Genomic DNA, 16,859 nt, shown 5'->3' on the forward strand with positions numbered 1-16,859 from the left:
TATAAACCAAACTGCAACTGTAATCATTTGAGATGTATTTAACTAGGTTCAAAAAGTTTTGGAAATTGTATTATATTATAGTTAAAGGGTCAAAGAATTATAAGCACCTTGTAGATATGTACATGTTACTTCTTATTAAATGGAATAAAATAGGTTGGGATTTTGGGGAAAGCTGTTGTGCATTCCTGGTTCCCCAGCAATGATGGTGTTAAGCAGTTTAACCTTGGTCAGACATGTCCCTTTGATGTCTAGGATGCTCTGCATTTCAGGGATGTGAGGAAACTGTGCTTGTAATCCCCTTTACAGATCAATGAGTCATCCAGCTGCCACCCAAAATACAGTATATGTGCAACACATAGATAGATTAAGTGTTTTCTTTATGATTGGGACTTCTGTCTGTAGGTTCTATCTTATACGCTCTCAACAACATCTCAAGTGGGTTCATCCAGAGACATCAAGGTAAATGCATTTATTTAAGTTGTTAATAGTATTAATCTTACAAAATACCATCATGGAATACAATAACAAGCAATTGCAACAACAACCAGACTGTATAAAACTAAACTATTGCTAAAGCACATAGTAAATCAATATATTTTAGACACTATTAGTATTTTATAGTATGTCTGAGATATCTTATCTTTTTTCTAGTATACATTATTTCGTTTTAGTAAATTACATAGCAAAATAATTTATGTGATGGTGCAAGTTAGTAACAGTCTATTGTTTTGCTTGTTGGAAATCCGTCACAAATTTGTACAATATCAAAATATCAGGGAGATAAGTTACTACTTGGTTCTGGCCTGTCCTTAATGTTAAGGTCATTCAATAGACACATTTGGCTATTTTAGCCTATTTCACTACATGTGTTAGTTTTATCGCATCACTGAAGTTGTAGCAATGAGATAAATATACTCTATTAAGATGGATTTTCTTGTTTTTTTTATACATTATATATAACTTTATTGGCGTAGTTAATATGATTACCAAGGAAAGAAAAAAGCCCCAAAAAGGCGCTGAATAATTAAATCACTAAAATAGAAGTGAGTGAAATAAATAAATAAAATAGCAGCTATGATGAGGGGTGTTAAGCCTCTAAACTTGTTCAAAACATAAGACTAAATAACCACTAAAAGTGGTACACAGCGCTAATAAATATAATATAGAGACAAAATTGAAATCTATAACAATTTTAATAATTTGAAGCTATTTAGCACATTGATAAAAGCAGGAATCAAAACATAAAAATATATGCAGCCAAGCAACATGCACCGTTGGAAAATCAGTTGCAAATATAATATTGTACCAGTAAAGAGAATATGTGTATACAAGCTGGAGTCCGACACAGATGTCCTCCTAAAAGGAGGTCTCCTAGAGTGCTTGTAGTTAGCTGAAAATTAAAACCACACTAAGGCCCATATTCAATTTGAGGCGAAAAGTCCGGATCCGCGATACTTTTTCACCGATGACGTAATTTTCACCTGTTTTGCTTTTACCCCGTATTCAATTTGAAAGACTTTCCGCCTAGGCGGAAAGTCAATGCAATGTACTAGGCGAAAAAGTTTTGCCTATGAAAAGCAGGCGGAAAAAAGTGCAGAATTGGGGTTTTGGGGTGCAACGGGAACCCCCCTACAGCTTTCAGACAGTCTCCCAAAGGTAAACTGTGTCAAACATTTTTTAAAAAACACTTAAGGACACCCCAAAAAATGACTTTGAAAAAGGGGGCAAAAAAAAAAATGTTGGGGTACAAAGTTAAAAACTAGCGAACTTGCCTCTGGGAGGGTCCCCAAGTATGCCCCAGGTGTTTTTTGTATTGCAAGTGCTTGCGGCAGGTGGATTTTTTCAACTTTTAAATATGCTGACCCCCATTTTGAAGTACCCCAAATTTACTGGGATAAGTTCTTTTCTGGAAAAAATACTCCTGAATACTATTCTTCACCACTAATACAAAACCGCTATTTAGCAGCTATTGAGCCTGTTTAAAAACACCAAATACCTTCAGCAAGCCAAATCGGGGGGTACCATAGTGAACCCCCATGTCAGAGCATCTTTTGGGGGGTGTCAGGCTGATTTCCCCAAATCCGACAGTACTTTCCGTCTGTTCAAGTTTCGCCGGGTCCCGTTTTCGCGTACTTTCAAATTGAATATGGGGTAAAGCGGGCACACGCGCGATACTTTTCCACCTACAAAACAGGCAAAGTAGGCGAAAAGTCTGGGATGCGAAAAAGTATTGCGGCTCGGCTCAAATTGAATATGGCTCTATGCCTGGTAGCTCCATGCCTCACACTCCTGTAGCGAGCGGCTCCAATACTGGATAAAGTCACCATCAAACACTGGCTACTCAGGATTCATTGCCAACTGGGAACAGCATCAGGTGAGCTCACCAATACATCAGAGGTCTCTCCCCTGGCCACTATTCAGCTACACTTCCACTTTGACTTTATACAATATTGGAGCCGCTCGCTCCAGGAGTGTGAGACACGGAGCTACCAGGCATAGGACCTCATTCAGAGGCGGTTGCACGGAGCGATTTGTTGTAGCGAACAATGTTTTTTTCAACTGCGCATGCGTGTACATGGCAGTGCGCGTGTGCAAGCCTGTCTTCTCGACTGCAATCCTCTTGCTCGCTAGTCACTACGAGGTCGTAGCTGTGATTGACATTTTGCGCCGTTTGTGGGTGGTTACAGGGGAAGGTGCTTGTGAACGGGGGTGTGGTGGTGCGTACGCAGGCGTGGTTGACCTTAAAAAGGGCGTTTTAAGGGCGTGCATATATTACTGAGTGAGTCATCACACACGTCATCTCGTTGCAATAATGACGCTACTGCTCGCAGAGCTAAGGGTAGCCCAGGGTCTACCTAAAGCGTTGCGAGTGCTGGCGATGGTTTCTGCCTCAACCTATGTTTGTAGGCAATTAACAATGTAACAGGTGTTAATCGTGCTGATGTAGGTTGCCGCCTGCGACCGACTCTGAATTAGGCCGTAGAGATAGGGGTGTGCTTTCATTGTTGTGGGTGTTTCCGCGCTTACGATGTGCATTGCAACTGAGCGCTCATTTTGCATATTCTCGATCACTTTGGGTGTGACCTATCGCTCCCGTGCGACCGCCTCTGAATGAGGTCCATAGTGTGGTTTTAATTTTCAGCTAACTACAAGCACTGGGCCTGATTCAGCAAGGATCGCTATTGCAATTACGCACGCAATTGGCCGATTGTGCATGTGTATGCATTGCAGTGCACGTGCGTGAACACTCCACTGCGATCGGGACTGCGATTGCAGTGACTACACAGATCCCTCACAGACTGATTGACAGGAAGTACCATTTAGGGGTGGTGACAGGGGGTAGCCGGTGAAACGCAGGAATGCCAGTGCGTTTGAATGGTGGTACTCCGATTGTACTCGATGTTACCGATGGTCTTGCTAAGTATTACTGATGTGTGTAAGGTGAGGTGGGGGTCTTTATGATATCAACTGCAAACTGATGGAAAAGTGCTCTACCTCCATGCAGATGGTTAAAACGTGTTGATCTTGTCATTAACCTGTGGGCATAGAATTGCATTGATGTAACCTTGTAACCCTCAATGACCTATTTTGGAGTACGATGTCCCTGCATTGACACTCTTGGACAACAATAATGATTGCTATCTCATTGGTCATTGGGGCATTGAATCGACCTTGATGTTCACCAGCAGGTGTCCTGTCAGCATGGATGATCAGTCTAAGAACATCTGATGGCATGTGTTCTAAGGCACTGACTCTTAAAGCTCCTGATGTAGTTATTGTAGCATGCAACATTTCCTGCAACTGAAAGACTATGTGGAAATCAATGCCAGGAATATTTTCACATCGTCTTGACCCATAACTTAAAATTTTCCATACTTGAATGTTGAATCATCAACTGGACCTGTTCCTCCAAAGGATGTCATTTGGAGAACAGAGTTATATATTCAAATGTTTGAGCAAAACACTTTGGATTTATTGGACGGGATGCATGGTGCATTCCACTTAGGGTGCGATGCATTCCGCCGGTCTTTGCATGCATGCCGGCGTTGGTAATATGAGTACTCACTGCATACAACGAGGTTACCAAGTTCTGAGTTAGGTCAGTGCTGTTGTAATTGTGCGTGAGGGGCCGATGTTACTCGATGTTCCTGATGTATACACAGGACTGAAAGGTATTACGGATGTGAGATAGTGATAGTGGGCATCTCTATGCTGGCTGTCCGGCGGCTTTGTGATTGCATTCATTAGCATATTTTCGCAGCAGACCTCAGTGCGTAATCACAGCTGCGTTCACAATAGCGATCCGCAGTGTATCAGGCCCTCAGTGTGTTCTCTCTCTTATTAAGTGAACATAAAGATGGTTTAACCTTGATTATGTTCTCTAAAAATACAGTGACTATAATAGATTATCAAAAACCGTAGGTGATGGACTGGCTTATATACGAATTCATGTTTTTTTTTTTTTTTTACATAAAATAATATCCAGTGTGCTTTAAAAATTTAACAAATACTATGGGTCAAATGTAATAGTGTGAGAGTTTAAAAAATTTGAGAGTTTAGCAATAAAACTCTCACACTAATACAATGATCGAGTTATATTTTCAGTACACGAAACACCTGATGAGAGTTTAAGGGGTAAATTTACTAAGGGTCGATTTGACTTTCGTTTTGTAGTTCGATTTAGCTCACCTCAAACCATCTCAAATTGAAAGTTCAAATCCCTCATTTACTAACATTCGATTTGAGAACCATTTCCCAAATCGAATTCGATTTGGTTCGGTTTGGAACAGTGATTTGCTGTTCGACTTGGCATGTTTACGTACAAATCGAGCAGCAAATCCCACTTCAAACCGAACTGCAAATCCCCGACTGCATAGAACTGTTTCATGCTTTAACTTTCAGCATGAACAGTTCATTTTCACACAGATACATGCAGACATCAGTGAGATGCCTGCATGTATCTTACTGTAACAAGCTTATAAATAGTTACATTTAAAAAAAGAATGACGTGGGGCTCCCCCAAAACAGAACCAGCCCGACTTTTCATAGCCAGTCCTGGTTGTCTAAGTACAGGGAAAACAATTGCGTAGGGTTCCACTATACTTAGTACAACAAGCACTGGGCTCTGGGAACCAGTCCTGGTTCTGGAATTACAGGGGAAAAATTGCCCCTGTAATTCCCCAGGGATCCCTGGCCTGGGCTGACTAGTGGTCAGGACTGATGCTGCGGCTGGGGGGGCCCGGTGAAAGGGCTCCCCTGGCTGTGGCATCACCCCCCCGCTAGAAAGGGTCCGGTGCTGGTTCTGGAGCTTACAGGGGAACCCTACGCAATTTTTTCACCTTCAATTCCAGAACTAGGACTGGTTCCCAGAGCCCAGTGCTGGTTGTACTAAGGGCCTGATTCAGACCTGCTCGCAGGCCTGATTCAGACCTGCTCGCGTTTTTTTTTCTCTTCAGGCAGCTCGCTAAGCTGTGGGTGACAACCCACAGCTTTTGCAAGTGGCCTGGAGCCTGTCTCGATTATCACAACCATCGGGCTTGCGAGGAGATCCTGTGGTAGGGTCTCAGCTCTCGCAAGCCCGAGTGGACTCCCTGCTCTAATAGAGCAGGAAGTCCACTACTGACATCACTAGTAAATGCTTTTTTTTATGTAGCCACTCCCCCTCCCAGCCTACAAAACGGGGCGAGCTGTCAATCAATTTCGACAGCCGCCCCGTCTTGTAGTGAGACCCGTAGCGACGGAGCAGGGCGGGTCACGCGCATGCGCACGCCGGAGGCGGCGCATGCGCAGTGGGGGACCATCGACCCGCTTGCAAGCGCTGTGCGCTTGTGAGCGGGTCTGAATCAGGCCCTAAGTACAGTGGAACCCTATGTATTTTTTTACCTGTGCTTAGACAACCAGGACTGGCTATGAAAAGTGCGGGGCTGGTTCTGTTTTAGGGGAGGCCCCACGTAATTTTTTTTCTAAATGTAACTCTTTCTTAGCTTTTTACAGTAAGATACATGCAGGCATCTCACTGATGTCTGCATGTATCTGTGTCAGTACGACCTGCTCATGCTCTAATCGAAAGCATGAAGCAGGTCTATTCATTTTGGGATTTGAAATTCGATTCGAAGTTCAATTTTGTGTTCGATTTCAAATTGAATGATAGTAAATGAGGGATTTGTGTGTCGGTCTATGTAAAAGTACTGATGTTCGATTTGAGTTCAATTTGAGTAAAATTCGGATTTAAATTAGATTTTACATTCGATTTGGCCTTTAGTAAGTACCCAAATGCAAATCGAATGCCAAATCACTCAAAATGCTAAATTGAATGTTAGTAAATATACTCCTAAATCTTGAGAGTTTTTTTAGTCAGAAAAGCATGGAAGTCTGCATGTTCTGTGACTTTATTACATTGGCTGTAATATGTGAGTTTTCTCTCAGCTTCTAAACTCTCACCCTATTACATTTGCCCCTATTTTTTCATTTGTATATTTTCCTGCAGAACGAGGATGCCTATTTACAGGGCCGTAACTAGGGTAGTGCGAGCAGTGCCATGGCACAGGGCACCACAGGGCAGGGGGCGCTGTTTGGGCCTGTCACTTTTACTGTATATTATCATTCTCACATGTAGCTTCCTCTTCTTTTAATGCTGACCATATGCATCTGTTTAGTGCACAACCCATTGAGTCATGGGTAAAGGCAGCACATGGGAGCCAGGTGACTGTAAATAGAGGGTTTTATGAGATAAAACATTGGGGTCTCGTTGTCTTGTTTTGCTGCAATGTCATTCAACCCCCCAACCAAAAGATGAGATAGTGAGACTATATTATGTGTATACATACCTTTATATTCTCACTACAGTATCTCATATTTTTCTCACTCCACCGAAAGGCACCCATAAGGGAAAGATAATTCATCATAGCAGCTGTTTTATATTGTAACATAAACTTCTTTTCACCTTCCATGCGTTGGTATGGTGACATCATTGTCTCTTGTTAGAGAATAGTTTGCGGTCTAAGATTGCATACATATTTACATTTTGGGCAACATTTCCACTTCTAAAAACTCTCACTTTAGTAAATATACCCCTTAGAGTCAGGAGAGGCTACCAATTTACAGCCCACAGGAAGATGGATTAGAGGAGTTATAATGATTTAACCAAGCCGCCCAATTAGTGACAACCAGGGGTTAAAGTAGTTCTGCCTCCTCCGGCCCACCTCAGCCCTCAGAAACCCACTCCTGCGTGCGCGTATACTATTAGAGGGGGCATTACTGCAGGGGGCACTATTACAGGGGGCATTACTGCAGGGGGCACAATTGCAGGGGGCATTACTATTGGGGCATTACTACAGGGGGCATTACTTCTAAAGGGGGCAATACTATTGGGGGCATTTCTGCAGGGGGTAATTTCTGCAGGGGGCATTACTACAGGGGGCATTACTTCTAAAGGGGGCATTACTATTGGGGGCCACTACTACAGGAGGCATTGCTGCAGGGAACATTTCTATTGGGGGCATTACTTCTAAAGGGGGCATTACTATTGGGGGCTACTGCTACTGGAGGCATTACTGCAGGGGACATTTCTATTGGGGGCATTACTTCTACAGGGGGCATTACTTCTAAAGGGGGCCACTACTACAGGAGGCATTACTGCAGGGGACATTTCTATTGGGGGCATTACTATTGGGGGCATTACTACAGGAGGCATTACTGCAGGGGGCATTACTACAGGGGGCATTACTGCAGGGGGCATTACTGCAGGGGGCATTACTATAGGGGCATTGCATATGGGGCACTGCATAAGGGGCACCACTCCTCATCTACCAGTATAAGTGAAAGAAATTTATATAGTAAATCCATGTACTATGGGCCTGATTCAGCAGCGATCGCAGCTGCAATTTTGCATGGAACGCAGCTGTGAAAATATGCTAATGCTTGCCAAAGCTCAGCCGGCAAAAGGACGCCCACTGCTGCCTTCTCATATGCGTCCAATGTCGCACTCCTATGTAAATATCTTTACCATCGACGTACATCAAGCAGTCACACAACATTTACACCAGGTCTGACCAGCGCCGTTCAAACGGACTGACACGCCTGTGTTTTTCTGACCACCCCCCATCACCACCCCAAACGCTGTCAGCCTGTCACTAAGTTTGCGATGGATTGCTATGTGCGCTCGTAATTGCAATGCGGCTTATACACATGAGCGATGTGCATCCGTAATCACATTTGCGTTCACTACTGAATCAGGCCTTTGAGCATCAGCTATACAGGATCATTGCAGTTTTCAAGAAACATTTCTCATTCGGCCCACTAGATGGCACTGTTGTCTGATGTCTATGAATGATATTTTATTATGCCTTGGCAAAGAAAATAAAATAACAGTTACCACTAATAATAACAACAACAATAATTATATTGGTATTAAAGTACGATATCTCAATCTGTACTGTAAATTATATGGATATTAGAAGTCAGAGAGTAGTTGTTCTGTGATCATATAAAACTTTATACTGATATTATACTGATAAAGTTTGCTTCTTTTTTTTTTTGCTTTGCTTCCAACTCTGCATAAAACACAGTATTCCTCTCAGCAGCACATTGTACAATGTCATTATTACGTGGTACGTACATGACACATTCACCACCTTGACAGCAGAGGTTCTAAGAGGCCTATTTAAGACCCTTTGCAGTTTTTTGCCCATTAACTAACATCTATTTTTGTTGTTCTTCACAATGATAAGAGATTAAGTAACTGAGGACCTGATTCAGCAAGGAATGCAGTTGCTAATACGCACGCAATCGGCCAATTGTTGCGTACTGCGCATGCGTATGGATTCCAGTGCGTGTGCACGAACTAGCCACTGCGACCGGGACAGCAATCGCATCGGCTACGCAGACCCATCGCCGAGTGATTGACAGGTACTGTTTGTGCGTGGTGACGGGGGGGGCGTGTCTGGGAAACAAAGCCGTGCCAGTGTGTTTCAACGTCGTTGCAGGGGAGTGCATAAATTATCCACTGCGATGCCATACGCAGCCTAAGGGCTTATAGCATGTGTGGAAGTTAGAATTTCTGAGTAAGGTCAGAGCTTGTGCAAGTGTGCGTGAGGCTGCGATGGTACACGATTGTACCGATGTTTTTGCAGTCTTGCTAAAATGGTAAAATGGGCATCCTTATGTAGTGCAGCGGTGGCATTGCGATCGCAATGAATTAGCATATAATCGCAGTTGAACTACGTGCGTAATCACTATTGAATTCGCAGTTGCGTTCCGTAGTGAATCAGGCCCCGAGTTATTTAACATTTTACTCCTTCCATGACATCTGCTCCAACAAGCAGCAGTCCCAGTAAATAGTAAATACTAATCTTTTGCCACTGCTCAAAAAGCATTCAACTTCAAGTTCTGTCCTCACTGTATTACCTGTCATGTGCAACCATAGCCTGCTCCCACACTGAATAAGGAGGGGGGGAGGGTCTCTACACAGGAGACACAGGTGGCGTTAGCTATAGGAGACAAGTTCTGTCCTCACTGTAATACCTGTCATGTGCAACCATAGCCTGCTCCCATACTGAATAAGGACGAGGGGAGGGTCTCTACACAGGAGACAAAGGTGGCGTTAGCTATAGGAAACAAGTTCTGTCCTCACTGTAATACCCGTCATGTGCAACCATAGCCTGCTCCCATACTGAATAAGGAGGAGGGGAGGGTCTCTACACAGGAGACAAAGGTGGCGTTAGCTATAGGAAACAAGTTCTGGAAAGGTACAGTAGGCTTTTCAGGGCTTAGGGCCTGATTCAGACCCGCTCGCGAGCGCTATGCCCTCGCAAGCGGGTCGATGGTGGCCCAGTGCGCATGCGCACGACAGAGCCAGCTCCGTCGTGCGCATGCGCGAGACCCGGATAGCGACGGGCATCCGTCGCTCCGGGTCTCGTACCAAAGGGGGCGTGCTGTCGATGTTGAGTGACAGCACACCCCCTTTGGTGGGCGGGCCGGGGGCGTTGCTGCCCAGACGGAGGCGTTCACAAGTGATGTGGGAGTGCTTTCGGCTCTGTTAGAGCCGAAAGCACTCTGGGGCTTGCGGCAACGAGACCCTACCACAAGGGTCTCGTCGCAAGCCCGATGGTTGCGACGGTCTTCACCATCACGACCATCTTCCTGGCCGCTCGCTATAGCTGTGGGTGGTCACCCACAGCTATGCGAGCGTCCGGGAGGCCGCTCTGAAAAACAAGAAGGACGGCCGTGATTTAGAGCGAGCGCTCTGTTAGAGCGTCCGGCTCTGAATCAGGGCCTTAGTAGGTTGGTCAGAACTTTTTTGTCTCTCTTACCTAAATTTTTAGATATTCATCTAGAAACAGTTGTTGCTACATGAATTTCTGCAAACAAAAAGTTACTCTGAGGTATGTGTTATTATATCCAGGAGATGCTTCACATTGGTTCTAGGGGCTATTCAGATGTATTAATAATGATTAAAATATATACAAAATGTCTGAGGGAGTTATTTATTAATCTCATACAGATATAAGGTACTAGAAAAGTACATTGAGATACATGATAACACAGAGTTCGAGAAGCCACTGTTCCTTTTAAAACACACTTAAACCTAAAATGCATATCTCCCTGCCACAGTTCTTGCATTCACTAATAACAGCACTGTGCAAGGGCATGCTGGGATGTGTAGTTCCACAAAAGCTGGAGGGCTGTATGTCGAGCATCCCTGCCTGAGGCATACTTGCCTACCGTCCCGATTCGGCCGAGAGCCTCCCAAAAATTGGGTGCCGCTCATTGCCTACCGGGAAGGCAGGGTAAGCCTCCCGGCGTCCGCCAACCCGCCCTACCCCCCGCCCCCGTGTAACACTAGAAACCCCCGCAGGGGGGGGGGGGGGGCGGAGATGCTGTATCGCATCATCATGGCCCCGCTCCCTGCTTTACAATGCCGTTAATATTGGCATTATGAAGAGGGGCCACCCCCACGATGATGCGATCGCAGTCATGCCCCATGCTCCGTCTCCAATGCTGCATCATTGCGGCGCCATGCCCCCTTTCTGCTACAACGTCCCCCCCCGCCTTGGAAGCCGGACAGGCTTCCATGGCGGAGGGGGCTGAAAGTCGGCAGGTATGGTCTGAGGGGCCTATTTATCATCACTTATTTTTCACTAAAGTATGTGATAATTAACACTTTCACTTTTGTAAAAAATAAGTGTCAGGGCTATTCATCAAGTTCTGAAAAAGCATTTTTTCGGAAGTTGATGGTGTTACTGAACGCCACTTTCAGATGGCGTTCAGCCCCCGATAATCTTCACAGGCTGCCGTGTAAACAGCATGACAGCCACAGCAGAGGGATCTATTCAGATCCCTCCCTGCTGTGTCTGCACTGCCGAGTCCCGGAGCTGAGAGCTCCGGGGCACTGCAGACATGTGGCCCAGCTCACTGAAAGAAGACAGGTGAGCCAGGAGAAGGGAAGGGGATGCGGCAGTGGGAGTGATCGGACAAGGAGGGTTAGGGGAGGGAATTAGGTTAGTGAATTAGGAGGGAATTAGGTTAGTGAATACTTACCTTAGGGACGATCAGGATTTTCACCCATGTCGGGCAGCCGCTGTCGGGATTCCAACCGCCAGACAGGCGTCCGGTGGTAAATCATACCAATTCCTTCAGAGCTACCTGCTCTAATGCTGCTAAACACAGAGCACAGTGCATAGGCTGCCTCTGGAAATGACCTTTCATACTGCACATGTGCAGATAACAAAGGTTATTCAACTGACAAGTTTGATCTTGGCTACTGATGATATTTGTGAAGTGTAAAGTAGTCTTTGTCTCCTGGGAAGTATGAGGAAGACTCTAAAGATATCATTGGCAGCTCTACAGGCTACCCAGATGCAGAGACGCCCAATCGTGTCACTCTGGGGGGCATGCCCAGCATCCCGAGAGGGCTGTCCCCGGAACACTGTCGCTGCACTGTCGGCAACCGGCTCCTGTCACTGAGGAGCCAGCATTTTGGTGTCACCCCCTCCGAGTGTGACAGCCGGTGCTGCCCGCAACCCCATAGTGACCCAACTGCTCAGGTGGCACTGTAACACAATGCACATAAAGTAAAGGTTTTAGCAGTAAGTTACATGGTCACATAAAGCTATCTGCTAGTCACTTTAAGAACTTTCCCTTCAACACCACTTCTGGACAGCTGGATAACTAATGATAAAGGCAAGTGGTCATGTAAACAGGATATCTGGAAAGGAAAAAGTTAATATCATGGCCGGAGAGTAACTGGAGACACACACAGCAATAGTGTCAGACAATACTCTAACTTTATTAGGCATGACAGGCATTTATATAGCTTCTTCATTGGTTATCTTATCACTTCTAAGCATGCGTAATAGTTTCTTAACAGTTTGATTAAAGTCATGTATACGCTGCAAATTCTATTTGTATTAACAGCAGGGAGCAGCATTGTATTAATAAGCAAATAACTACTAATTTCTAGACCTTTCTAAAGAGCCTTTGTTCATTGTTAATGAGAAAGGTACAGAGAGCGAAATGCCATTACAACATTGTATATATATATCTTTGCCATTGCAAACAATAAGCACTTAGAAATCCTTGGTGAGAATATGTGAAAGCGACTGTATCTCCATGTCAGCATTAATTTGAACAAACCAATATTCAGAGTTTAACTCTATCACTAACAACTTTCTTTAATTATGCTCTGTGGCCAGCATTGAATTAATTAGGTCTCATTGCATTCTCCGACCGCCACCTGCTTGGTGCACCCCAAAGTCCTGGCTCACTAGGCTGCAGGCAGTGGTCAAAAGGTTATCTCAGAGTTCTGTGTGACTAGTAATGGGTCACAGCTGCTTCCCTCTCAGATGTCCATACCTCAACAGTGGTACAGTATATTGTAATGAGAATGAGATCTAAAGGCCCCCATACATCGGAGATGGATAGCAGCAATCGTGCAATTTGCAATCGTGTATGGACATGATCAGCAGATTTGCAGACCATTACCAGTAAAATGATAGGCCTTTCAAGATTGCCAGATCTGTGTTTGCTGCAATCGATCTGCAAATCACTGAAAAAGATCTGTAGTGTATGGGCGCAGATTGCTCGATTGGGAAATCCTAAGATCGGGCAATGAATCTTCAAATTGTTCAATTGTGGTTTTCAGATTGCTGATGTATGGGGGTCTTAACACCAAAGACGTATCTACCTTAAATTAATGTGTGATTGTGAATGAAAGGCTTTGCTCTTATTAGACATGTGCATTGCTTGATTCTGCATAATGAGCCATATAAATGTTTTATCTGAAAGAACTAGAAAGCATAGTTACTCAAAACTAAATAAATACATTGTATACAGATCCACTGAGCAGCAGATTCAGATTGCTGCTTTCCAGAATGTAGTTCTCATTAATCTCTTATAATTTCCAACAACCATTGTAAGAATCCCTGCATTTGTTATTTTTTAGGAGTTTAGGGGGTAAATTTATTAAGAATCGATCGAGATGACAATCTCTGGTGAGTTTAGGCATGTTTTTCATCTCGCAAATTTACTAAAGGCAGACTCTGGTGAGTTTGGGGGAGAGTTCTCCCTTCTCACTCGTAAAACTCGGGTGAGACCGCAAACTTGAATCTTATAGCCATCGGGCAAACTCGCAAGTACTATTCACCTAAAATATACAGCTTGCAAATTTACCAAGAATCGAGATGACAATCTCGGGTGAGATGACAGCAAACTCTCTGTCAAATTGAAGTTTTAAACACTCACCTCCGAAGCTGCGAGTTTTCCAGAAACATACACAGAGCATTGTCAGTTGTGTATGTTTCTGCCTGTAAATATTAAAAATTTTTGTTTTTTTTTAAAAAACAATTATGTAGGATCCAGCCCCAAAAGCCATAACTAGCCCGGACTTGTCAGCCAGTCCTGGTTCTGAAAATAATGGGGAATAAAATGAGTAGGGTTCCACCGTAATTTAGGAACGAGCACCAGTGCTGGTTTTAAATACAGGGGGAAAAAAATTGCGTAGGGGTCCCTCTATATTTAAAACCAGCATCGGACCCAAACCTACCAGGGTGTAATGCCACAGCCAGAGTATTAACACCCCAAGCCAGTCAGGCCAAGCCGGGGATCTCAGGGGAGGTGGAGACTTCCCAAGAAGTTGTCCCCCCTCTCTCGAAACCCCAGGCTTGGTCTGAAGCCCGGGGCTCTTCCCCGCACCCCTGGAGTGGTGGGTGGAAAATAGAAGTAAACTATTGTATTTTACAGTGGAACTACAAGTGCCTGCAGGCGGACGGCACCCGTACCTCCACAGTAAAATAAATTGTTAAATAAAGATTTACTTGTAGTTCCACTGTAAAATACAATAGTTTACTACTATTTAACACTTTATTACCCCCGTACCCACAGCACGGGGCTGCGGGGAAGAGCCCCAAGCTTCAGACCAAACCTGGGGTTTCGGGAGAGGGAGGGTCCCCACCTCGCCTGAGATCCCCGGCTTGGCCTGACTGGCTTGGGGTGTTAATGCTTTGTCCATGGAGCCCCGGTGATAGGGTCTCCTGGCTGTGGCATTACACCTCGGTCGGTTTGGGTCTGGTGCTGGTTTTAAATACAGGAGGACCCCTACGCAATTTTTCCCCCCCTATATTTAAAACCAGGACTGGCCCTGCAGCTAGGTGCTGATTCCTAAATTATGGTGGAACCCTACTCGTTTTGTTCCCTGTAATTTTTGGAACCAGGACTGGCTGACCAGTCCTGGGTTGGTTATGTTTTTGGGGGGACTCTGCGTCATTTTTTTTTACACATTTAACTTGTTTTTTACAGGTACAACACACAAGCAGCCTTCACAGATCTCACTGATATGTGCAGGCTGCTTGCTCGGGAGAGATTTGCAGAGAGAATATACTGCAATCTCGGGTGAGTAATAATCTCATCTAAACTTGCAACTCGGGGGAGATATCTCAAACTGCATCACCATCGGAAATCTCACTTTCACCTAAACTCACTTCTTAGTAAATTTGCGAGATGAAAAACGGGAAAATCACCCAAGATTCGGCGATGCAAATCAAGATTAAAACTAACAAAGCTCGACCAATCTCGATTCTTTGTAAATTTACCCCTAGCTTTCTATTCTCCTGTGCTGTGATACAGACGGGGCTGCTGTTTCCTAACATTTTTGTCTGGTTCATTTTTATTCCGTTAGAAACTACGTCCTATTGGGCATATTCAGTTGGGTGCAAGGTTTAGCGAGGTAAAAAAACGTACGCCCCTCGCGCCCAACTTTGGAATACTGCGGGTATGCCCTCTCCACGTGACCAATGGTATCCAATTAAAAATAAAGTGGTCGCGGGCTTTTCAGCTCTGAAAACCCTGTGCCGCGTAAAAAATAAATAAATAATTCTTCACTTACCTGCCTGGGGGTCTCCACGACTCCCGGTGGCCTCCCCTCTATCTTCTCACTGGAGAGGGGGCTGCTGGGAGTTCCGGGGCCTGCTGGGAGGCTCCAGGGGCTGGTGGGAGAGGCAAGGGCTGCTGAGAGATGTAGTTCTCCCAGCGCCCATTACGGGGGGCCACACTACCACTGAGGGGGACGCACACACACACTCACTCATACTCGCTCAAGCACACTTACATACAGTGGTGTCCCTCCCCGCGGTGACACCTGGTGCGGGGAGGGATGCCTTGTGCGTGGCAAAGCCACGTGCCCCGAAAATGGGGTGTGGCTTCAAAAAAGGAGGTGTGGCTTTAGAAAGGGGGCGTGGCCTCGTGGGCCGAATCTGGTCCCCAGCCCGTGTATCTCTGTGGAGTGGTGGGGGGTGCCAGAGGTGCAGACACTACAGGCTCTCTCACTGTGACAGGAGCCGAGTGCTGCACTTAATTCTACAGTGCAGCCCCCGACTCCTGTCACTGAGGGGAAGCCTGCACCTTGGTGTCACCCCTCAGTGGGTGACACTCGGGTGTGGCCCGCACCCCCCGCACACCCCTTGTGACGCCACTGCATACTCACTGCTGCTGCAGTAGTCCGGGACCCGACGCCGGATGAAGACAGCACTTCGGAAGGTGAGTAAATACTGACCAATTAAGCTAATTGGAAACTTCCAATTGCTTAATTAGTCCACTGGGGGGCTTCCGCCAGGGTGCCCGAGCAAGTCCAGCAGAATTTTTCTAAATTATTATCGATTTTAGTAAAAATCACACTCAGGAGGTGAGAGAATTAAAACCTCCCGGCGTGTAAAAAAAAGAAAAAATCTGCACCTATTTGAATAGCAAAAAACCCGCACCTGCAGGAAAAACCTCGCAGGTGCGGGTTTGTTGCTATTCACGCACCCAATTGAATATGCCCCTATGAATGTGAGAATATCCTTGCTACATTTGAATATTGCACAAGTCTGTGAGGTATTTTGTGGTGGTGTAGATGTTTATTACGGTCATGTAGATCTGTGTATTTTCACTAGCAGAACTTTATAAAACACACATATTTATTATGTCTCTTGACAGGGTTCCTTTTGTACTATATATACATATTGAAATCTATGAAGTAAAAAGACAGTGTAAGAAGATCTAACATCTAAGGAAAACTATGAAGCTACTGGTGTCTTTCCTGATTTTGCTAGTTGTGAACAAAGTGATGCCTCAAAATAAACGTACAAATAAAGTTAGTTTAAAAACTACAGCACAGGGTAGAGCAGTTCTTCAGCCGCCCAATGAAGAGTTCCCCATGTCTGCTCATGGAATATCTGCAGTTAACCTCTCTTCACTGGATCATACATTGGGTCTATCAAGAGGCCCTACAATGACACCGATACATGAGCAGAAAGCATCTGAAGACATGAAACTCCACCTGCTGAAGAACACAATGGTGACCTGTAATGATGGGACAACGGCAGGGT

At 45.0% G+C, this 16,859-nt stretch overlaps 1 protein-coding gene across 1 annotated transcript in view; it reads left to right on the plus strand.

The window, feature by feature from the left end:
• The first annotated feature begins 387 nt into the window (after positions 1–387).
• Positions 388–16,859, plus strand: part of LOC148519732 (palmitoleoyl-protein carboxylesterase notum2-like) — an 83,585-nt gene continuing 67,113 nt past the window's right edge. The window contains exons 1-2 of the mRNA XM_088476221.1: positions 388–459; positions 16,468–16,857. Of these exons, the coding sequence (XP_088332347.1) occupies positions 16,550–16,857 (308 nt within the window). The 5' untranslated portion in view covers positions 388–459; positions 16,468–16,549. The remainder of the gene's footprint in view (positions 460–16,467; positions 16,858–16,859) is intronic.

This window comes from Taudactylus pleione, unplaced genomic scaffold, assembly GCF_031769625.1.
Source record: "Taudactylus pleione unplaced genomic scaffold, aTauple2 ptg000184l, whole genome shotgun sequence".
Taxonomy (NCBI): Eukaryota; Metazoa; Chordata; class Amphibia; order Anura; family Myobatrachidae; genus Taudactylus; species Taudactylus pleione.